Consider the following 23,820-nt stretch of genomic DNA (forward strand, 5'->3'; position numbering starts at 1 on the left):
GTCCAGGGAATGGTGATCATGCAGCAGCAGGGGCCACAGAGATGTGAGCCACCTGCTCAAGCAACTTTCCTGTACCTTCCAGACCTGCTTGAGTCTGGTCTCAAATATTCCACTTCCAATAGAAGACCAAGTAGCACCAAATGTATCAGGGGCAGCTGAAGTTACATGGTTCTTTGGTGCCCCACGGTCAAGCATTCAGACTTTGCCACAGCCCAGGAGCAAGCTGGAAGCTGTTGGTCAAAAGGAAAATACTTCTTTTGTGGTTGAGGGCATGGTTTACTTCAAAACTCTAGGGGTTTGCTGTATGTTTCTCTTATTGGGACTTGCCAGAGGCTTCATGTAGCCTCCCAATGTGTCAAAGGTTCTGTACCTGTTGAATCTACATAGTCATAAGGGTCAAGTGGCCTGGACCTGTCACAGAGCCTTTTTTTGCCGTGGATCTCTCCCTGAAAAAATGCAACCCTACAGATTACTTGCTGAGTGCATTGGTGCGGCACAATTAAGTGTAGCATATGTTGCCTACAAAATTCAAACACCCACACCAAATGCTGTGCCTCTTTCTGAGTGGTAGGTGGTATGAGGTACAACAACATGTTGAATACCCAACATGGTCCAGACCATCTAAAAACTTTGCTGAGGTTCAGGCTCTTGAGTTTTCATGGAGCTTATCACCCACCCTGTGGTGTACTTGTATCTTAATAAAGCATCTAGAGTATTCGCTACCTCTTGATCATCAGCTCCAGTACATATGTCATCAGTGTAATAAACCAGCACGACATTCACAACAATCAAATTCCATTCAACGTGGATTATGACAGTGAGCCAGAGAATAGATACAGCCCTAAAGTTGTACTTCTGTTCCTGCCAGATGAAAGTAAGCTGCTTCTAGTGTTCTCTGCTGAATGGGAAAAAATAACATTTGGCAGATGGATAGTTGTATCCCAGGTGCCAGGGGCCTGTGTTGATTTGCTGTAGGAAAACAGCATCATCTGGAATAGCAGCTTCAGTTCGAATCACAACCTGATTAATTCTACAATTACCCACTATTAATCTCCAAACTAGCCAGATGGGTTAAATAAAGATGTGATATGAGTAATTATTCCTGTATCTTTTAGGGTACACTGTTCTCCCTGCCGGAGAAACTGAAATTGTTCCTTCATGGAAACCCATCCCAGTTTCTCTGCATTCTAGCCTGGGAAGAGGAGAGAATTTGAATAGCAAGTAATTTTTGGCACCTGAATTCCCTTTGTGGCTTCCCCATTTATTTTTTATTTAAAATAGACTTTGTTTCACAGTTCATTAACTTCTGTAAATCTTATAACTACAAACTTGTGAAAATAAATGCCCACTATTACAGAAGAGTTTCTATCTCAATTACATCATGATGAGTCAAAGTAGCTATGCATCTAACTTATTCGCTATGAAAAGAAAATTTGAAAAGAAAATTCTGGATCACAGACAGGCATGGGAAACAGTTTCACATGTGTGTGAAAGCCAATAATGAGGGAAAGGACTGCACCTTCCTATATCTCCCACCTCCCACCCACCTCTTGATTTAATAAATCGAAGAAGTATGTGAATTAAAGGCCTGGAGTGCCATGGCACAAGTTCAGATAGGGGAACACTCTTTTGCCTAGATAGGCATCCATAAAGGACTTCTCTAAGAGTTAAAATCATCTAATTTTCATCTGGAATATGAAATTTGACTTTATCATTATCAATGATAGTCTTTCATCATATCCATTATTGTTGTATTTAAAATTGCCCAAAATTGGTCAGGTATGGTGATTCACACCTGTAATCCCAGCCCTGTGGGAGGATGAGGCAGGAGGATCCCTTGAGCTCAGGAGTTTGAGACCAGCCTGAGCAACATAGGAAGACTCCATCGCTAAACAAACAAACAAATAAATAAATAAAAGATTGCACAAAATTGTTGTCATAAGTCCAAATCAAACACTTCTCAATTGATTCCACAAAGCCAGTATTACTCTGATGCTTCCAAAACCAGAAAAAGTTAAAGAAAGAAGGCTATATGCCAATATGCCTCATGAATATAGACACAAAAATCCTTAGAAAAATATTAGCAAATAGAATCCACAAATACATAAAAAGAATTATACAAAGATGCAAGGCTTGTTCAATATTTGAAAACCAATTAATGCAATACAGTACATTAACAGACAAAAGAAGAAAAATCACATGATTTATCAGTTGATGCAGAACAAGCATTTGACAGAATTCATGACAAAAACTCTCAGAAAACTCTCAGAAAATGGGGGAATTTCCTCAATTTATTAAAGAACATCTGCAGAAGACCTACAGGTAACATCATACTTACTGGTGAAAACCTGGACACTTTCCCCCTAAGACTGGGAACAAGGCAAGGATATCCACTCTCCCCACTTGTATTCAACATAGTACTAGAAGTCCTAGTTCAGTACAATAAGATAATAAAAAGAAACAAATTGCATAAAGATTGGGAAGAAAATGTCTCAATTTGCAGAACATAATTGTCTCCACAGAAAATCTCAAGGAATATGCAAAAACAACTCCCCAAACTAATAAGTGAGTTTTGCAAGGTTGCAGGATAGAAGGTCAACATATAAATCTCTTTATACAATTTCAAGGCTTATTATAAAGCTACAGTAATCAAAACTTCTTGTATTGGTGAAAGGATAGACATATAGATAAATGGTATGGAATAGAGAGCCTGGAGATAGGCTCACATAAATTCGTCCAACTGGTTTTTGACAAAGGTGCAAAAGCAATTCAATGGAGGAAGGATAGTCTTTTCGACAGACTGTAGCAACTGGACGTCCATAGGCCAAAACCAAACAAAATACCTCAACCCAATCCTCACACCTGATACAAAAATGAACTCAAAATGGATCCGAGATTTAAATATAAAATGTAAAACTACAAAACTTTTAGAAGATAAAATAGGAGAAAATCTTTGGGACCTACGACCTGGTGATGAGTTCTTAGACATGGCACCAAAAATACAATCCATAAAAGAAAAACCTGAGACCAAGTGCACTGGCTTATGCCTGTAATCCCAGCACTTTGGGAGGCCAAAACAGGAAGATCACTTGAGCCCAACAGTCTGAGACCAGCCTGAGCAACAAAGATAGACAGCGTCTCTACACCAATTTTTTTTTTTTTAATTAGCCAGGTGTGGTGGTGCACACCTGTAGTCCCTGCTACTCAGGAGATTGATGCGGGAAGATGGCTTCAGCCCAGGAGATTGAGGCAACAGTGAGTCACAGAGCGAGATCTTGCCCCCCCACCAAAAAAAAAGGAGAGAAAAAAGTGATAAATTCGACTGCATCAAAATTAAGACTTGTGCTCTACAAAATACCTTGTTAAGAAGTATAAAAAGACAGCCAGGCATGGTGGCTCACACCTGTAATCCCAGCACTTTGGGAGACCAAGGCTGGTGAATCACCTGAGGTCAGGAGTTCGAGACCAGCTTGGCCAACATGGTGAAACCTCGTCTCTACTAAAATTACAAAAATTAGTTGGGCGTGGTGGTGGGCCCTTGTAATCCCAGCTACTCGGGAGGCTGAGGCAAGAGAATTACTTGAACCTGGGAGACAGAGGTTGCAGTGAGCCCAGATCATGCCACTGCACTCAAGCCTGGGCAACAAAAGCGAAACTGTCTCAAAAAAAAAAAAAAAAAAAAAGGTGTAAAAAGACAAGCTACAGACTGGGAGAAAATATTTACAAATCATGTATCTAACAAAGGATTCATATCAAGAATATATAAAGAATTCCCAAAAATAAACAGTAAAAAAAAAATCCAATTATAAAATAAACAAAAGATATGAAGAGACATTTCACTGAAGAGGATATACAGGTAGCAAATAAGCCCATAGAAAGAGGTTCAGCATCATTAGCTATTAGAGAAGTGCATATTAAAACCACCATTACCTACTCATCTAAATGGAAAAAAATAAAAAAAGTTAGCTGGCCAGGCGCGGTGGCTCATGCCTGTAATCCCAGCACTTTGGGAGGCTGAAGCGGGCAGATCACCTGAGGTCAGGAGTTTGAGACCAACCTGGCCAACATGGTGAAACCTCATCTCTGCTAAAAATACAAAAATTAGCCAGGCATGGTGGTGCATGCCTGTAATCCCAGCTACTACGGAGGATGAGGCAGGAGAATTGCTTGAACCTGGGAGGCGGAGGTTGCAGTGAGCCAAGATCGAGTCATTGCACTCCAGCCTGGGTGACAGAGCAAGACTCCGTCTCAAAAAAAAAAAAAAAAAAAAAAAGGTCAGCAAAATCCCCACATTGGGCCAGGCGTAGTGGCTCATGTCTGTAATCCTAGCACTTTGGGAGGCCGGGGCAGAAGGACTGCTTGAACCTAGGAGCTCAAGATCAGCCTGGGCAACATAGTGAGACTGCGTGTCTACACAAAACACAAAAATTTGCTGGGCATGATGGTGCACGTCTGTAGTCTCAGCTACTTGGGAGGCTGACAAGGGAGGATGACTTGAGCCCAGGAGGTTGAGGCTGCAGTGAGATGTGATCACACCAATGCACTCCAGCCTGGGTGACAGAGTGTGAGACCCTGTCTCAAAAGAAAACAAAACAAAATTCCCACAATGATTTCCTGACCTACAGAATGAGGCCATCCTGGCAGAAAGGCCCAAGTGGAAACCCCTAGAGTTTCCCCTTCTCACAAAGTGTAAATCAAAACAAATAATACCACATACTTAGGAGCAATTTCAGAAATTAGTTCCCTCACCAAAGACTTGAAAAATGCAGAGAAGAAAATTCCTATCACACCCTCATTTAATTCATCTGTTTGGCCTGCACAGCAGTTGGTTAGGTCTTGGTGAACGTGGCAGTTCTAAACCAGGACTCCCAAATTCTTGACACTCCTCCCATTGAGAAGTGGGGTTAATGTTCCCTCCCCTTGAACCTGAGCAGGCTTGTAGCTGCTTCAACCATAGACTGCAACAAAAATGGCATGATGAGACTTCCAAGGCTAAGTCATTAAAGGTGATGCAGCTTTTTGCCTTTTTCACTCTAATCCTTGCTTTGGAGGTCCTGAGCCACCAAGTACAGACTCCAGCTAGTCTAAGGCTGCCATAAAGAGAGGCTGTGTGTAGTAGGTGCTCCAGTTCCAGAGGAACCCAGCCTTCCAGCCATCCTAGTATAGGCAACAGGCTGAAGAAGCTTCCAGAAGATTATAGCCTCCAGCCATCCTGTCACCCCTATCCATCAAGTCATCTCAGCCAAGACCTCAGACATTACAGAACAAAGAGAAACTATTCTCACTGTGTCCTGTCTTAATTTCTAACCTGAAGAACCTGTCAGCACAATGAAATGGCTGTTTAATGGCACTAAGTTTGGGGATGGTTTGTTATGCAGCAGTAGAAACCTAAACTGTGGACATTAAACGGCTGTGGATTACTGAAAGCATAATCAGATGGTTATTTCAATTGCTGCTACGGTTCCAGATGTGATCTATTTGCTAAAACAATTCCATACCTCTTCCAACATTCTGTATGCAGCTGTTGATCTGGGCAATGATAAAGTGGCCTGTTGAAGATTCTGCTGTGTTGCTAGCTGGGACACAACACTCTTGTGAGGATCTGGACCATACGCTGAACTAGAAACCATTAAATGGTGCAGTTTTTCTCATGGTCAGAATATAAGAGGTCTGGAAAACAGAGTTGAGGTGGGGAATGGCATATCTCACAGATATGCTGAATAATCTGCCTTCAGAATTTTTGCTTCTCAACCTAATGACTTTGTACCTGGCTGGTTTAGATTCTAGTACCCAAGAAAAACATGCTTCCACTTATGAGAATCACGCCACTAACCTGGAAACAGAGCCACCTGGCCACTTCTGGCTCCTCGTGCCATTACCCAATCCTCCCCTCTCCAGCTGACTTCCAGTTACAACTCGTTGGCCAGCACTGTGCCACATGGCCACCCGAACAGCAAGAGAGGCCAGTAAATGATGTGATAAAGGATCTGATTGGCTTAGAGCGACTGTGATACATCCCCCGCTGCTGGGCACAGTGCTGTCCTGGCCAAAACTGGGGCTCTTTTATGGAGAAAGAAGGGGAAAGGGATAGCTGTTAGGCAGCCAACTAACAGTGCTTACCACACATGACCTAGTGAAACATTGTAGAAGCAATATAACCCTACAGGACCTGAGGGCAAGAGAGCAGGCTGGGAACTAAAGAGCATCCATGCTGGGCATTGTTAGGGGCTTTTCTCTTAGAGTACAAAAAGATATTTAGAGCTATTGTTTTACATTCCCTTCTTTACATTTGATTTTCTGTTTTTACTTCTGCAAACATCCACTAAAGTCTTATTTAATTGTATAACTTGGTGTGGTGTGGTGCTGTGAAGGTGAGAGATGAGACATAAACAATTTTGAGGCCTACCCTAAATGTTCACTCACCCCACTCTTTAAACCTGTTCTTTATTGAGTCCCACAGTCTATAATACCCTTCCAATAATAACAGTCTGTTTCTTTTACTTCCAAACAAAACATTTCTGGCACAAGATTTGGTACTAGAAGCAAAGTCTTCCATGAATCTTGCATTCAGACAAATGCAAGAATTTTGTTTTGGTTATCTGGCTAGATGTAGTGAAAACAATGTGGTGAAAAATAATCTGGTATGGGAATCTAGTAGCTTACAGCATTTATTAGCAAAACACCTCCTTCAATCCTTGTACGTTCTCACCTGAACTCCATCGTCCATTGCAGTTAAAGTTCTGGGATAGGCTTCTTGGTCCAGGCATCACCTCCACATGAACCTCTATTCCAGCATCTATACCAAGAATTCAGCCCGATTTAAAATGATCTCCCTTTTTGGGTCAAGAACCTTCACATATTATTTACATAAATATTACCTATTTCCTGGTACATGTTTGCAAACTTCTACTACTGTTTTCATATGCAAGCTTTGTCCTGCTGCATGACTTAAATTGTTCAGTTGAGGCAATGTAGAGGTTAACTCTAGTCACAGGCCTGGAGACGTTGGGGTGGGAGAGTAGGAGGGAAGTGCTTTTGCTTCCCTGCTAATTCCCTCAGGAGAGAGTAAGGGAACCTGCAATCAGATAAACGTGGGGGTTGTTTAACAATGGAGGCTCAGTAAGAGTTGGGGATTCTGGGGACTCCCAATTCTCCAATTTACTCCCATTTCCAATCCCAGTGTTCTATGCTTTTCTGATCATGGCCCCAACCTTTACTAAGGGAACTGAGAAGGCTGTGAATTCACTGAGTTTTGTAATTTGGAAAGGTGATGGGTCAAAATTTTAAAGTTTGGTTTTTAGTTGTTTTATTCTTGTGCCTGTAAAAGATAAGTACTTCCTTAAGCATTGTTACAGAAATTCCCTGGATTTCTGTCTGTAACCCAAACCAAAAATTCGAGGAATTTGGCTGTCATTTAAATGATCCCAAACAGTCATGAGTGGCCATCCTATCCCACAATTCTTGAAATCTTGTGCAATCATCACCAAAATGTAATTTTAGAACCTTTTTTATCACCTCAAAAAGAAACTCTGTGCCCATTAGCAGTCATTCCCCAGGTTCCCCTAAATTCCTAGGCCAAGGCTACCACTAATCTGCTTTTTGTCTCTAGATTTGCCTAGTCTGGATATTTCCTATAAATGGAATCATACAAAATGTGGCCTTTGGTGTATGGCTTCTTTCACTAAGCAGAATGTTTTCAATGTTGTATCCATGTTGTAGCATGGATCAGTACTACATCCCTTTTTATGGCTAATAATATTCCATTGTATGAATAGACCACATTTTGTTCATCTGTTCATTTTGGTTGTTTCTACCTTTTGGCTATTGTGAATAGTTCTGCTATGAACATATGTGTAGAACCATCTGTCTAAAAATCCATTTTCAATTCTCTTGGGTCTATACCTAGGAGTAGAATTGGTGAGTCATATGGTAACTCTATGTTTAACCTTTCAAGGAATTACCAGACCATTTTCTAAAGTGGCTGCATCATCGTATTTGAGGATGGAGTGCTGCTTCACATGCCCAACTTTATGGTTTGGTCAGACAACACCCAGTTTATCATGGGCAGCTCAGGTCTTAAGACCACGTGTATCACAGTCATTGCGTTTCAGTAAATAATTACAGTAAGCCAGGAGCTTTTCCTCCTGGCAAATTATTATTTTTTGTGTGTGGAGGTTTTAGCTTTAAGTTTATTTCAAATTCCAGAGGGCTGAACTGTGAGTCTCTTACTAAAGCTTGGAAAAGGCTCTGTGTAGCATCCTAATGGGATATGCCATCTCCAGAAAATGGCCCACTGAGGGTCATGCTTCTTGTTTAGTAAGCAGAGGGTTCCAAGTAAGGCAACTTGTCTTTCTCTTTGGAGGGACTGTCTCAACATGCCTCAGCCCACTGGATGCCCAGGAAGCTCACTGAGGTGTCACCTCCCTGAATTTTCAAGGGGCTTATCTCTCACCCTGTGGTGAAATATTTGCTACTTCCTAAGCATCAGGTCCGCTCTGCATGATGTCTTGGGGTACAGTGAGATTATCAAATCAGTTTCCAGGGAATCAATTATGATAATGTGCCAGAGGCTTCCTTTGATCTTTCCTTCCATTATCACCCTCAGTCCTTGAGTCAGGAAGCCCCTGTGGGAATTTTTCCAGCTACCAATTTACTGTTTATTACAAGTACGGATTCAAGAACTGGGGAGAGAGCCACAGGGTGGCTGATAGTGAAAGGGACGTGGGCTGACTCCACTTCTGACCATTGGACCACAGTGGCATTCTACTTCCCCAGCGATTAACACAGGCTAGTGCAAGCCCCTAGGAAATGGCCATGGGTCCCAGGAGAAGGCAGGAGGCAGGCTTAAAGTACACACTTGTAGCGTTACATATGCCTGGCCTCACCTTTACAGGTTCACCTCACAGGCTCTGGCCTGTGGACTGACTAGATCTGGGAATTAGATGAGGCGCTATGATTTTCCATTGTGGTGATTCAAGGCAGGATGCCTTTAGCCAGACCTAGAGTTACCGGGGTTATACAGATCATGATGGCTTACTACAGGACACTGTGATCAATTAGACACCATCAAAGATCCCTAGGGAGAAATCAGTTTGGTTCCAGCTTCCAGCCCTGCTGCCTATCATGATACCCAGGCTCATCCTGTTTCTATGAGATTTAGTGCCAGTGCTTTGTCTCTGCTGTTTGGCGTGAAGCCCGGTCGTGGAGTTCGAATTGAAGTGTGCTGTGAGCATAAACGCACACTCCGGAAAGTCTTCGTGAGGGGACAAAAAAAAATGTAAAATATACTATTCATACTGTTGTGTTTTGCCTATATGTGGAAATGATAATATTTCGGATACGCTGGGTTAAAAAAATTCATTATAAAAATCATTTTCACCTTTTTCTTTTTACTCTTCTTTCATGTTGCTGCTGGAAAATTTATAAGTCAACATGCAGCACGCACTCTACTCCTATTGGCCATCTGCTCTAGCTGGATGGGAACTGCAAGCAGCAAAGGGCTTTCAACCTCTCCGAGCTTTAACATGTTCACTTATTAATCAGGACTGATCCAACACCAACCTGAAAGGGTCGGTGTGAGAAAGCAAAGAAAGAGGTACTGTTTACGGAGCGTTCAGCCGTGAGCCCAGGCGCAGGCGCGGAGCTAAAACCGGAGGTGAACCAGTTACAGCTGAGGCCACGCCCACCGACTCCAGGCTGCCGGGGCGGGCGGCAGTCGCGCTTCCAGCCTGGGCCAACCGGGCTGGTTGAGGCTCGATGCGCACGCGCGGTCGTGCCCTCCGTACTGGCCAAGCCAACAAATCGCATTGCGCGGACTACCAGCGCGCGCCTCGGATTCCGCCCCCGGGATGGCCCCGCCCCCTCCCGCCCCGCGGCAAGGCACGCACAGGGCGGTGCGCGGGTGGGTGGGTCCTAGCAGCGCGGCCTGACGGGACCGAGGCGGCGGGAGTCTGCGGTCGGTCTCTCAGCTGTGGTCCGGGCTGCACGCACGCGGTGCAGGATAACATGGCGGATGCGGAAGGTAAGGGCTGCAGGCGTCCGGGCCGTGCTAACTCCGGGCGACTCGGGGAGCTGGGGGTGGGGGGATGGTATCGGGGCCCGCGCACGCCTCCTTTTGGTTCCCGCCGGCGTGTCGGCCTCTTCTCCGCCAGGCCTTAAGCCGGCCTTGTCGCTCGGTACTGGCTCAATGGCAAGGGCGCGAGAGTGGAAGCCCCTCGTGGTGACTTAGTATGATGGGGCTCGGCTCTCTCACCTCTCTGGGGTCCGGGTCGCCGTCGAAGGACCTCTGCCGTGCTGCCCACCCTGTGGTGGCGGGGGACGTGGCAGTGTCTGTGCTGCTGCCAGCCCGGACACCGCCGTTACAGCTCCATGCGACTAGGGGGGCAAGGGTAGTGGAAACGGGCCGAGAAGAAAAGGAGCCGAGGGACCTCGGAGCAGGGATAGAGCTCCAAGTTGCAAGAAAGTTCTAGAGGCCACAAGCCCGTGGGGACAGTCGAGTGGTCGCTTGTGGAACTTTCCGGCCCGCTGCCTGAGTGCTTCTGTTGGGTATTTAAGCCCTGCCATAGCCACGTGGTGAACCGGAAGGGAAGCAGACACGTGCAGTAGCCTGCAGTCAGTTACCCAGCCATGCGACCCATATATTTGGCCTTACACACTTTGTTTTCTCGCTTACCTACGGATATACGTTCTGAGAAATGGGTCGTTAGGCGATTTCATCATTGTATGAACATCAGAGGACTCTTACACAAACCTTGATGGCATAGGCTACTACACACCTGGGCTGTATATGGTGTAGCGTATGGCTCCTAGGCTACAAACCTGGACAGCATTGTACTGTGCGGAATGCTGTAGGCAGTTGGAACACAGCATCGAGAGTTTGTGTATTTAAACATGTCTAAGCAGAAAAAGGACAGTGAAAATATAGCACAGGGCTGGGCGCGGTGGCTCAGGCCTGTAATCCCAGCACTTTGGCAAGCCCAGGCGGGCGGATCACCTGAGGTCAGGAGTTCAAGACCAGCCTGGCTAACATGGTGAAACCCCGTCTCTACTAAAATTACAAAAAAATTAGGTGGGCGTGGTGGTACACGCCTGTAATCCCAGCTACTTGGGAGGCTGAGGCAGGAGAATTGCTTAAGAACCGGGAGACCGAGCCTGGGGAAAGAGGGTCCCCCCACTCAAAAAAAAAAAAAAATATATATATATATACACATATATATAGTACACAAGGTTATAAGTGGTGCACCGGAGGGCACTTACCATGAATAGAGCTTGCTGGGCTGGAAGTTGCCCTGGCTGAGTCGGTGACTGAATGTGAAGGCCTCAGACTGAAGACTACTGAAGACTTTGTAATCTGTATACCTAGGCTACACTAAATTTATAAAAATATATTTTTCTTCAGAATAAATCAACCTTAGCTTACTGTAACTTCATAAACTTTTTACTTCGACTATTGTAATAGTACTTAGCTTAAAACAAACACATTATTCAGCTGTACATAAATATTTTCTCTGTTTATATCCTTATAAGTTTTCTATTTAAATATTTTTTAATTTTTTTCTTAAAAAATTTTTTTTGTTGTTAACTAAGGCACAAACACACACAACACACACAGTAGCCTTGACCTACACAGGGTCGGGATCATCAAGACATCACTAGGAGATAGGAATTTTTCAGCTCTGTTATAATCTTATAGGGGCCACCGTCACATACGCAGTCTGTCCTTGCAAAACATTATGTGACATGTAACTGTAATCGTAGACCTAAAATACATTTCTTACCTGACCTAATTTCGGTCTTTATTTTAAACTCTTGTTTCATTTATTCTTGGGGAAAATTCCCGAATCCTGTGTTTGTTTTTTTAGTAATTATTTTGCCAAAGAAACATAAGAAGAAAAAGGAGCGGAAGTCATTGCCAGAAGAAGATGTAGCTGTGAGTAGTAATGTGTTTGACTTCACTTTGACTAAAAAGGTTTACTTAAATAACAAACTAAAAGAAAGAGGTGTTTTTAAAGGTTTCCAAGGAATGGGCCAGCATTGGTGGTCATTGTGTAGATTTGAAAAAGCATTGAAATGAGAGCCCCAGACAGTCCAAGTGTCCTTCAGGCATAGCTTACTAAGTGGTGCCGGCCTTAACCAACTGCTCTCTCTGAATTTCTCTTCTTTATGCCACCCACAGACCCACCATCCCCCTTTCTCTTTAAATATTTGGACCTATCTTAGTGGCATTTCACTTCCCCTCTGTACTCCTGGTTCATTTCTTCTCTCTCTTTCCCTTGGAGGTCCCAGTGAAAATACATAGGAAGCCTTATTTTCTATTTAAAAGGCATACATTTCCATGGCAGTAATGGAATTGTTCAAAATCGGGTGGGAAGTTTAATAGGTTATGTTTCTGTCCTGTCGAAGGAAATACAACACGCTGAAGAATTTCTTATCAAACCCGAATCCAAAGTTGCTAAGTTGGACACGTCTCAGTGGCCCCTTCTGCTAAAGGTATGTGGTTAAAATCGTGCATCAGGTGAATGCCTGCTTTTATGTTATTTCCAAGTATTAAGCAATTGATTGAGAATGCTTACTGCTGGCATCCTTGACTTTAGGAAATGCCCACTGATACAGTTTAAAGCAGGATTCCTTAAGGTATCTGAAATGAAGAACCAAGTTTTTAAAAAAATTTGCAGTGCACTTGACACTGTTGTAGAATAAATGTCCCCACAATGTTAAATTGCTAAGTTTGTAAACAGTTCTCAGTTTTTGTACTTAGTCCATCCTGCAGACCTATGCCAGTTTGTGGGCCACATAGTGGTACTGACTCTTTTTTTACATGTGCTCACGACATGGTATTTTGTTTTGTGTTGTGTCGTTGCTTTGTAGAATTTTGATAAGCTGAATGTAAGGACAACACACTATACACCTCTTGCATGTGGTTCAAATCCTCTGAAGAGAGAGATTGGGGACTATATCAGGTAAGTGTTGGGAGGAGGCACTGTGCAAACTTACTTTCTTTTGAAAATGCTTTCACACTAGCTATTCAAGAAGGCAGTGACATGCCAGAATAGCTTTGTCTTGAATATATAACCTGTACCCACAGTGAATTCTTTTTCTTTTAACTCTAGATGTGTTGTTTCATTGGCGCACAGGAGTGGGTTATACATTAATTTTTTTTTTTCATTCTAGGACAGGTTTCATTAATCTTGACAAGCCCTCTAACCCTTCTTCCCATGAGGTGGTAGCCTGGATTCGACGGATACTTAGGGTGGAGAAGACAGGGCACAGTGGTACTCTGGATCCCAAGGTGACTGGTTGTTTAATCGTGTGCATAGAACGAGCCACTCGCTTGGTGAAGTCACAACAGAGTGCAGGTATTTGGGAGAGGGAGGGAAGGACTGGCTAGAGTGGAAAGCTTTCTGTTATTTCCCTTCTATGTTTTGTCTGCTGGAAACTATTTCTTCGTTAGGGAAAAAAAAAATCCTAAAGCAGAGATACTGTCGGTTTCTGTGTACCTTCTGTCCCCTGCCAGATCTTGGTGGTCCACCCTTTTTGGAATTCCACATACTAAGCATGTATTCATCAAGCTGACGGGATCCATTTGTAGCCTGGAGGCAGAACTCTGTCCAGGTTCAGCTCTCAGCTTGTCACTCTAGGCTTCTCACTCTGTGCCACTGCTTCTGCCTAAAGTATCCTTCCTTCATTTTTATCTGAGAAAAGCCTGCTTATCTTGCAAGGCTTTTTCCAGGCAGGTTCTACACTGGTACTCCCAACTGTCCCTGTTAGTACATTGAATTCCCAGTGAGAGAGTATCTTCATTCTTTCCTACATCATCACCATGAAATCTGTCTTCATGCAGATTTTATAGAAACACAAGGTCAAGCTGCCTGCTTTTCCTGTTGTGCAAAATGGGAGTGACTGAGCATATAAGAAATATGAAAAACAGAAAACTCAGTGGCCAAACCTGACTACTCTTGTCATTTTTCAGGCAAAGAGTATGTGGGGATTGTCCGGCTGCACAATGCTATTGAAGGGGGGACCCAGCTTTCTAGGGTAAGTCTGCAATTGTAGGGAGGACACCCTTTGTTGATTTGGATCTCTGAGCCCCTAAACATCTGGAGATGGGTTAGCTGTCCTGGCTGACTCCTTTTGTGCCCTTTTCAGTCAGCTGCCACAGCCAGCCTGGACCAGTGACTGCACATTTACATTCTGATGAGGGTGTTTGTTTTGCTTTGTGTTTGTTCTTAGGCCCTAGAAACTCTGACAGGTGCCCTATTCCAGCGACCCCCACTTATTGCTGCAGTAAAGAGGCAGCTCCGAGTGAGGACCATCTACGAGAGCAAAATGATTGAATACGATCCTGAAAGAAGATTAGGTGGGTCATTAGGTCTGTGAGTGGGTATGAACACATTCTTCAGGATTCTGTTCTCTTGTTAAAAGTAGATGCCCTTGAAGTTGAAGACTTTCTGAAACCTGCGCTACAGCTGGGATATTGTCTGTGGGCAATAGTTTTTATTATCTTTTGTTAAAAAGTGAACAGTGCCTAGTAAAGTGAGATGGCTTTTGTACTTTTTATGATGACTGCTTCTGCTGGAATTGAAATATTTTCATTCTGCATTTGTGTAGTTCGGTGCTTTGTTCAAAGGTGTTTTCAGCAAAGTATGTTTTGCATGTGTTTTTTACTTGTTGCAATTTTGACTGCTTAGAAGTTTCTGTTGTACAAAACATCATTTAAAAGGTTTTTCTGTTGAATCCAGAGTATTCTCCAGATTGAAGCCTACGTGTAAAATGCTACCAAATGGCAAAAAGCAACAATAAACAGTTGGATTGTACTTTTCTTTTAAACATAGCAATACTTAGCAGGGCTGCTCAGATTAAGTTGTCAGAAGTAAATTTAAGACAATGCCTATTTTCCGCCCATCCATGAAACATACCATGCTGAATATACCTGCAACTAAGTGTTAAAAATTCTGTTAATATCAGAATTACAGATCTTTAAATACAACAAATGCTTATATTTTAAGAAGTGGTTGCCCTTGGCATATTGTGTCAGTCATGCCCTCTGTCTGTCACCTCTAGTCTTGATGGCTCAGATGAAGGTTAACCATTTCTCAACCAGTGATGTATTTATAGTAGGTGCTGCTTTTCTTTTGTGTGTATATCTTAGGAATCTTTTGGGTGAGTTGTGAGGCCGGCACCTACATTCGGACATTATGTGTGCACCTTGGTTTGTTATTGGGAGTTGGTGGTCAGATGCAGGAGCTTCGGAGGGTTCGTTCTGGAGTCATGAGTGAAAAGGTATGTGTTACGGGGCTAGAAGTTTTAGAGCTTGTTCTTAACATCTGCCAGCCTTTGGTGGCACTCCACTTGCTTCATGTTGTGGGAAAGGCGCTTTCCAAAGTGTTGAGTTCAGTCCAGGGCAGCTTCCCTGTTCTGTTAATTAAACTTTGGGACATTAAAATGGACTAAGGGAGATGATTGGGTAGGAAGTATTATTCTATTCATTTGCCTCCCAGCCTACAAAAATGCCTGCTTGGGATCTAATACTTCAGTGGTTAAAGATGCCTGGAAGAGCCAGGACTGAAGAGGCTGAAGACATAATGAGCTTGGACTAGTAGACAAGTTACATTCAGTTTTAGGAAGTTTGGGATCTGATGGGCCGAGATGCAAAAAAACTGAATTATTTTCATACATGGCTGCTTTTCAGGACCACATGGTGACAATGCACGATGTGCTTGATGCTCAGTGGCTATATGATAACCACAAGGATGAGAGTTACCTGCGGCGAGTTGTTTACCCTTTGGAAAAGTTGTTGACATCTCATAAACGGCTGGTTATGAAAGACAGTGCAGTAAGTTCCGGGTTAGGAGTTTATATTTGGACAGAACATACTCCAAAGATGAGGCTTGCTCTTTTTATTGTTTTCCTTGGGTTTTATTTATTTATTTTTTCAAGTCCAAACCAAGTATACTAATTTAAAGTAAAAGTTTAATGGTAGGAATACTTAAAAATAAGGCACATTAGGCTGGGCACAGTGGCTGATGCCTGTAATCCCAGCACTTTGGCAGGCTAAGACAAGAGGATCACTTGAGCCCAGGAAGGAGTTTGAGACCAGCCTGAGCAACATAGTAAGACCCTGTCGTCACAAAAATAAAAAATAGCCAGGTGTAGTGGCACATGTCTATATTCCCATCTACTTGGGAGGCTGAAGTGGGAGAATCGCTTGAGCCCAGGAGATCAAGGCTGTGAGCTGTGTTTTTATGATGATCAGAGAGTTGGCCTTTTATAAATTAAAGCATACTCTCTTTTCTCTAACTTGAGGGATAAAAATTTCTGGATATTTAAAATGTTTGTAGTTGGTAATTATTTATATTCAAATCTTGTACAGATGTTTGCATATTTTGTATGTGTATACGCTGTAATAAATACTGAAAGATGGCACCATAATAGTTGAAAAAACTCAGTCACAAAACAGTGGACAACATAAATGTGATAACCTCTCCTTATCAAACCATTGGCTTCTGGGTGAATGTAAAGGGAGGGTCAAATGTGATCAGCAAAAGAGATCTAGGTGAGTGGAGATGGCATGAGGCAGATGGGTGCCTTGGGCACCATTGAACTTCTGGAGAGGAAGCCTTAAGTTGTACCTATTGATCTATAAATTCTGCACCAAGACTTTTGTGTGATTGGTTCAACAGGCCTCAGTAATCTTGTTTTCAAGTTCTTTAGGAGCCTGTTATTGCCTGGATCTCTAGTAAATCTATTCTTTCTCCTGATAAGGAGGAGAGAGGAGCAGTTAAGGAATGCCAAGGCTATTTTTATGTTTAAAATGAAAATACCGACCAGGTGCAGTGACTCACACTTGTAATCCCAGCACTTTGGGAGGCCAGGCCAGGCAAATTGCTTGAGCTCAGGAGTTTGAGACCAGCCTGGGCAATATGGTGAAACCCTGTCTCTATTAAAAATACAAAAATTAGCTGGGCGTGGTGGCGCATGCCTGTAATCCCAGCTACTTGGGAGGCTGAGGCACGAGAATCACTTGAACTCTGTAGGTGGAGGTTGCAGTGAGCTGAGAACGGGCCACTGCACTCCACCCTGGACGACAGAGGGAGGTTCTGCCGGAAAACAAAAAATAAAAAAATAAAATGAAAATACCTGTGAGTCTCTAGAACCTGAAAACCTGAAAGTCTTCTTTACGACTTTTAAGTCGTGTGTGTAAAGTGCAGAGAGTGGTGCCTAGCACAGTGAGGTGGCTGTTGCTCTTCTGAGTCCCTTCATGCCCCTTGCAGCTAGTGGGCTATCAGTGCCATCCCTGTTTCATGGTGTCAGACCCCACCCCCTTGTTGTCTTCCTTTACTCTGGTGTGGGAGTGGGTTGGAAGGCAGCAGCTGGGCCCCTCACACATGGTGCCATCTCTGCAGGTAAATGCTATCTGCTATGGGGCCAAGATCATGCTTCCAGGTGTTCTTCGATATGAGGATGGCATTGAGGTCAATCAGGAGATTGTGGTTATCACCACCAAAGGAGAGGCAATCTGCATGGGTAAGAGGGGATGTTTATTTTTTAAATTGTAAATGTTTGTGGTTACATAGTAGGTGTATATATTTATGGGGTTCATGAGATGTTTTGACACAGGCATGCAATACATAATAATCACATCGTGGAGAATGGGGCGTCCATCTTAAGCATTTCTCCTTTGTGTTACTAACAATCCTATTTTACTGTTAGTTATTTATCTATCACCTTAGTTATTTTAAAATATACACTTAAGCTATTGATTATAGTCACCCTGTGACTATAATCTATCAAATAGTAGGCTATCAAATAGTAGGTCTTACTCGTCTTGTTCATTCATTTGATTTTTTTGTTTTTGTTGTTGGTGTTTCGTTTTTGTTTTTGCTTTTTAAGAAGACAAGAGTCTTGCTCTTTCGCCCAGACTGGAGTGCAGTGACGTGACTTTGGCTCGCTGCAACCTCTGCTTCCCAGGTTCAAGCAATTCTCGTGACTCAGCCTTCCGAGTAGCTAGGATTACAGGTGCACACCATGACACTTGGCTAATTTTTTGTATTTTTAGTAGAAATGGGGTTTTGCCATGTTGGTCAGGCTGGTCTTGAACTCCTGACCTCAGGTGATCTGCCTTTATTTTTTTTTTTGTACCCATTAACCATCCCTACCTCCCTGCCAGCCTCCAACTACCCTCCCAGTCTCTGGTAACCGTTCTTTTACTCTTCTCTGTCCACGAGTTCAATTGTTTCGATTCTTAGCTCCCACAAATAAGTGAGAACATGCAATGTTTGTCTTTCTATGCCTGACTGATTACACTTAACATGATCTTCAGTTCCATCCATGTTGTTGGAAATGACAGGATCTCATTTTTTTTTAAGGCTGAATAGTATTCCATCGTGTATATGTACCACATTTTCTTTATCCATTTATCTGTTGATGGGCACCTCGGTTGCTTCCAAATCTTGGCTATTGTGATCTCTTTGATAACACTAATTTCCTTTATTTGGGGTATATACCCAGCAGTGGGATTGCTGGATCCTATGATAGCTCAGTTTAGTTTTTTGAGGAACCTCCTAACTGTTCTCCATAGTGGTTGTATCAATTTACCTTCCCACCAACAATGTACAAAGGTTCCCTTTTCTCCACATCCTTTCCAGCATTTGTCATTGTCTGTCTTTTGGATATAAACCATTTTAACTGGAGTGAAATGATGTTTCATTGTAGTTTTGATTTGCATTTCTCTGGTGATCAGCGTTGAGCACCTTTTCATATGCCTGTTTGCCATTTATTTATCTTCTTTTGAGAAGTGTCTATTCAAATATTTTGCCTGTTTTTTGATTGGATTATTAGATTTTTTTCCTATAGCGCCGAGTTCGTTATATATTCTGGTTATAAATCCCTTGTCAGATGGGTAGTTTGCGGATATTTTGTCCCGTTCTTATGCATATGGATATCTAGTTTTCCCAGCACCATTTATTGAAGAGACTGGTTTTTACCCAGTGTATGTTGTTGGTACCTTTGTCAAAAATGAGTTCAATGTGGCTGTGTGGATTTGTTTCTGGGTTCCCTATTCTGTTCCATTGGTTTATGTGCCTGTTTTTATGCCAGTACCATACTATTGTGGTTACTGTAGCTCTATAGTATAATGTGAAGTGAGGTAATGTGATTCCTCTAGGTTTGTTCTTTTTGCTTAGGATCACTTTGGCTAGTTTGAGTCTTTTGTGGTTCCATGTAAAGTACCAGTGTTTTTTAACTCGTGAAAGCTTAGCTACTGTTGGATTGTCTCTTAAGACTTTAAATGCTCTGCACCCTCTTAGCGAATGAACCTTAGAGCTATTCATTTAATGGGTCCAATATGTACCAGAAGTAAGCATGTCATCAGGATTCCTTAGCTCTGTGAGCAGGCAGGCCAGCCATGGCCTATGGACAGCAGCAGAAAAGGAATCCTTAAAACTTCAAAGGTTCTGTGGCCGCAAAGGGAGTGTGCATGCCATTCCTATAGATGTCTTGAGCTGCAAGCCTGTTATGTGTATCGTTAGGTGCTTTGGTTAGGTGTTTTTTAACTTGAGAAGTTTAACATCATTTCAGAAGCCTCCTTCTCATAATGGGGGATTTCTTCCATATGCATATCCTGAGCAAAGGAAACCCCAATTAAAGTAGTAGAGCTCAGAGTTTTGAAAGTGGCATACAACAGTAGAGTTGGGGCTCATCAATTATCAATTCTTTCCCCCTTCAAATAATTCTTTTCTTTATTCAATGCCTGTAGCTATTGCGTTAATGACCACAGCGGTCATCTCTACCTGCGATCATGGTATAGTAGCAAAGATCAAGAGAGTGATCATGGAGAGAGACACTTACCCTCGGAAGTGGGGTTTAGGTCCAAAGGTAAGTGGTACTGGGTTGCGTGCTCTGCCAGGTTCTTTTGTTTGGCATTGTTGAATACTTGGGCAGCTATTGGTGTATTTCACCACCACAGCCTTGTATTGTGCTGGGCTCTGGATTGTTGATGAGTGGAAACAGGCCCTGTCTTGGGCCTTAGAGATTTCAGTCTGAGGGGAAACAGTTGGGCATTACTTACGTAATCACACAGTGGAATGGCAAATTTCATTCATGTTAGTGGCTACCAAGAAGTGCAGAGAGGTGGCTGTCACCTGGAGTGTCCACAGTGCTCAAGGAGTCTGGGCAAGAGATCATCTGTTAAGCCACACCAGTGTGAAGAGTGGATTAGGTGTTGATGAAGTGAAGAGGGGAGGGGAGAGTTCAGGGCAGTGGGAGGCAGCAAGCAGCATGTGCAAAGGCAAAAGAGTAGAGTGGCTGTGGTGGGGACATATGTCTGCAGAGGCTCTCACTAATAAGCTTTGTGACCTTCAACAAGTCCTCTGTGTGTTGGAGTTAGTGGGCGAATTCTGAATGCTCTGGAGAGGAGTTTGAGGCCCTGCTGAGAATACACCAGGGAGGAACCTTGTTCTATTCTTTGCAGTCACCATGCCCGCTTCCGCATTGACACCATTCTAATGTTGACACCTTGATGTTCCACCAGGCAAGTCAGAAGAAGCTGATGATCAAGCAGGGCCTTCTGGACAAGTACGGGAAGCCCACAGAGAGTACGCCTGCCACCTGGAAGCAGGAGTATGTTGACTACAGGTGAGGGCAGGATGTTTCAGAGCCAGGGGTGGGTAGAGACAGCACACATGCTGCCTTGATGCAGGAGTACGTCAACAACAGGTGAGGATGGGAGGGTAGAGAGTGCCCACTTGCCATTTGGATGCAGGAGTACATAGACGACAGGTGAGGGACAGGTGAGCACGGAGGTTGTAGAGCCCAGGGGAGGGGGAGTCACTTGGTTTGGGGCAAACTTGCTAAATGCAGGACCACAGGAACCAGCTCTTTGGCTCCCATGAAGTCTTGGCTGCCCAGGCCAGTTAGGGGTGTGGGCCTGCACGGCAGACAGTTACCCCTTTCTAGTCTGGCTCGTGGGACTCTAGAGGGATTCAGTCTGCAACAGTAAGTGGTGAGTTCTTCTGTCCAGCGTCAGTATTTTGATGGTGGTTTGAGACTTGCCAGATAACACTACATAACATCAGTACTGCCCTGGAAAGCCATTCAGTGAATTTGACTTATTGCTACCTCTTCTCTTTCAGTGAGACTGCCAAAAAAGAGGTGGTTGCTGAAGTGGTAAAAGCCCCGCAGGTAGTTGCCGAAGCAGCAAAAACTGCGAAGGTGAGTGGCATATGCTGTAATCAGTTTGGAATGTGCTTAGGGAGATAATCCTAAGAGGCACTGGCATTCGTCTTACTTTGTGACTGTCTGCAGTCTAGCCATATACCCTGGCGTCAGAGGTGTAGTGCATACACAGGTAATGCTGCCTTATACCCTGGGGTGCTTGTTTGGGCTCTGCAGGCTCCTCTGATTTGTATTCCCTGTCGTATCTGCTGGGAGGAGGAATGTGGGCTCAGGAATCAGATCGGCCTCGACTCCTACCTCAGCTATGGCAGCAACACAGGGATAGAATGGGTGCTGGTGTGTGTGTCATTCTGGCCCCCGCCCTGGGTCAAATGGTAGGACACATGTGTTGAAATCAGAGGCCATGGCTCTTGGACACTCGAGGCCATACGAAATTCAGCAGAGAACAGAATTGCATTTTAACTCGGCACCACCTGGTGTTGAAAGAGTCAGTCAAGCATGGGGTGGCAACTCCACCCCATGTTGCTGCTGGCATTAGTGCACAGAATGACAGGTCTGTACTCAGAAACGGGGGGCGGTACTGAGTATCCTGCACAAGGCTGTGTGGGAGGAGCTTCTGACTTGTCAGATGTGAATTCTTGCTTTGCCTGCTTTCTGTGAGAGGTCCTTGCAGTCGTGAAAGAAACAGCTTCTCTGGGCCTTTCCATCCCCAAGCCCCATGCTGCTGCTGTGCTGCTCCTCTCTGCCTGCCTCAAGGCTTCTTGGATTTGGGGGATGAGACTGTCTTCAAATCCTCAGTAAACTAAAGCCTTGTCCGGGTTTGTAGTCACAAAACGTCCTGTTGGATTCAGTTGGGATCTTTCTCGGTGCCTCACTACCTTTTGACTCACTGAACCTTTCTTGTCCATTATTGCCCAATATCTAACACTTAACCAATTGCTTTCATCTCAGCGGAAGCGAGAGAGTGACAGTGAAAGTGACGAGACCCCTCCAGCAGCTCCTCAGTTGATCAAGAAGGAAAAGAAGAAGAGTAAGAAGGACAAGAAGGCCAAGGCTGGTCTGGAGAGCGGGGCCGAGCCTGGAGATGGGGTGTGTGGAGATATGTTCAGGTTCCTTGGGCTGGCTTAGTCCCTCCATGGGGAAAGAATTACCCAGGTGGTACCAGCTTTGTTACTCTTCTTGGAGGAGCTGTGGCCTGGGGGTGGCATGCGACTGAGTGCCTTTAGTGCTTCCCCATGTTCCTGGACTGCTTTTGCCCTCCCTGTGGAATGGACAGATAGAGGTACTCGGCATCTACCACTTACACTTACAGCTCTATTGACGGTGGGGTGGAGAGGATGTGTAGGATGGTGATCTGAATGTTTCTACTTCCAAAAGTAGACCACTAGGGTGTCACTGAAAGGTTCGCAGAACTTTGTGTCACATGTAGTATTTAACCCAAAATATCCTTACAGGTCCTGAAAAAAGGCTTGCTTGACTGTGGACCTTTACCAGATTTCCTTCTGGGAGAGTGATAGCTTTGTTAGTGGATCCCATGGTATCTATAAGCTTTCATTCTCTTTCTTTCTAGGACAGTGATACCACCAAGAAGAAGAAGAAGAAGAAGAAAGCAAAAGAGGTAGAATTGGTTTCTGAGTAGTGAAGGCCACTTGAAGCATTGTGTCCAGCTGGAGGAGAAACTAAAGCCTTATTAAGAAAACATGTTATAGATCCTTTTGTTGCTGAGAGAGTGGAACATAGGTCCTAGACAGGGTGAAGAGTTCCGGCACATTTTAGCTGCTACTTTGAGACCTCGGTGATGTTACCTGGTGTGGTCATCCCATCTTGTCCTGTTTTAAGGATATGGGTGATGAAAGAGGCAGAGTTTATCCCAATGACTTCTCGGTTTGAGCCTCACCTTCAGACCCAGTAACTGTCCGCAGCTGTCTGCTAGTGGTTGTCTTAACATCATAGTCCTAGTTTGCATTTTTTTATCCCCTCTGTTTATAAGGTTTGTAAAACAAAACAAAAAACTAAGTCTGCTCAGTGAAATGGTGTAGAACCGTAAATAAGTGATAGAAGAGTGTCACTGAATTTTGTCTCTGAATTCAGTATAACTGAGTTTTGTCCATGCTGGTGTCTGACGGGCCTGGTGGTTTTCCATCTTGTTCTGGCCTAGAGGTCAGTCCTTTGCACTTCCTCAAAGCTTCTGTACAGTGTTCACCTAAATCCATCTGACTACTTGTTCCTGTGCCGTCTTGTTTTAGGCCTCGTTTACTTTTAAAGAATGAAATTGTTCATTGCTGGGAGAAGAATGTTGTAATTTTTACTTATTAAAGTCAATTTGTTAAGTTTTTAATGTATTCCTGTTGGGTTTTCTTGTTGGTGATCTCATGCTAGCAGAGCAAAAATTGTAAAATATTTTGATTAAAAATCTAGGGACCTTTATGTTCTATTTGAAGTGTGATGCTTTTATGTTTTCTGGCTTTTACATTTTCGTTCTGTATCTTACACAGTTCACCTTGGGCCCTGTCATCTGATGTGAGTACTCAGGCAGTGATTACCACAAAACCAGTGATCTGTAGAAGAACAGAGGAGAGGGTTGATGTATTTATACATAGTGGGCCTGGCAGGAGGGAGGCAGGGTGAGTCGGGAGAAGGAAGCTGAAA

The 23,820-nt window shown here is 43.7% G+C and overlaps 1 protein-coding gene and 2 non-coding genes across 4 annotated transcripts; all 3 read left to right on the forward strand.

The window, feature by feature from the left end:
- Positions 1-9,903: 9,903 nt before the first annotated feature.
- Positions 9,904-23,605, forward strand: DKC1 (dyskerin pseudouridine synthase 1). 2 transcript variants are annotated; one of them, XM_005595023.4, is made up of 15 exons: positions 9,904-10,021; positions 11,862-11,929; positions 12,403-12,489; positions 12,868-12,959; positions 13,171-13,355; positions 13,970-14,034; positions 14,230-14,356; positions 15,149-15,279; positions 15,689-15,832; positions 17,403-17,523; positions 19,754-19,872; positions 20,528-20,631; positions 21,129-21,207; positions 22,123-22,260; positions 22,742-23,605. In XM_005595023.4, the coding sequence occupies exons 1-15, from the start codon at positions 10,006-10,008 to the stop codon at positions 22,808-22,810; spliced, it is 1,545 nt and encodes a 514-aa protein (XP_005595080.1). In that variant the 5' UTR covers positions 9,904-10,005; the 3' UTR covers positions 22,811-23,605. The 2 variants fall into 2 exon arrangements, with proteins under 2 accessions (XP_005595080.1, XP_073885845.1); XM_074029744.1 differs by lacking the exon at positions 12,868-12,959.
- LOC123571488 (small nucleolar RNA SNORA36 family) lies at positions 15,375-15,506 on the forward strand. The gene has a single exon (XR_006695644.1). It is a non-coding gene; the product is annotated as a small nucleolar RNA SNORA36 family (small nucleolar RNA).
- Positions 20,929-21,057, forward strand: LOC123571493 (small nucleolar RNA SNORA56). Its single transcript, XR_006695649.2, has one exon. It is a non-coding gene; the product is annotated as a small nucleolar RNA SNORA56 (small nucleolar RNA).
- Positions 23,606-23,820: the final 215 nt, after the last annotated feature.

This window comes from Macaca fascicularis, chromosome X (assembly GCF_037993035.2).
Source record: "Macaca fascicularis isolate 582-1 chromosome X, T2T-MFA8v1.1".
NCBI classification, from domain to species: domain Eukaryota; kingdom Metazoa; phylum Chordata; class Mammalia; order Primates; family Cercopithecidae; genus Macaca; species Macaca fascicularis.

What these genes read in the sequence shown, in the direction of transcription:
- DKC1 (XM_005595023.4), top strand. An exon ending in GAAGTCACAACAGAGTGCAG is followed by an intron (nt 13,356 to 13,969) that starts GTATTTGGGAGA and finishes GTCATTTTTCAG; the next exon opens with GCAAAGAGTATGTGGGGATT. An exon ending in AGGAGAGGCAATCTGCATGG is followed by an intron (nt 17,524 to 19,753) that starts GTAAGAGGGGAT and finishes CAATGCCTGTAG; the next exon opens with CTATTGCGTTAATGACCACA.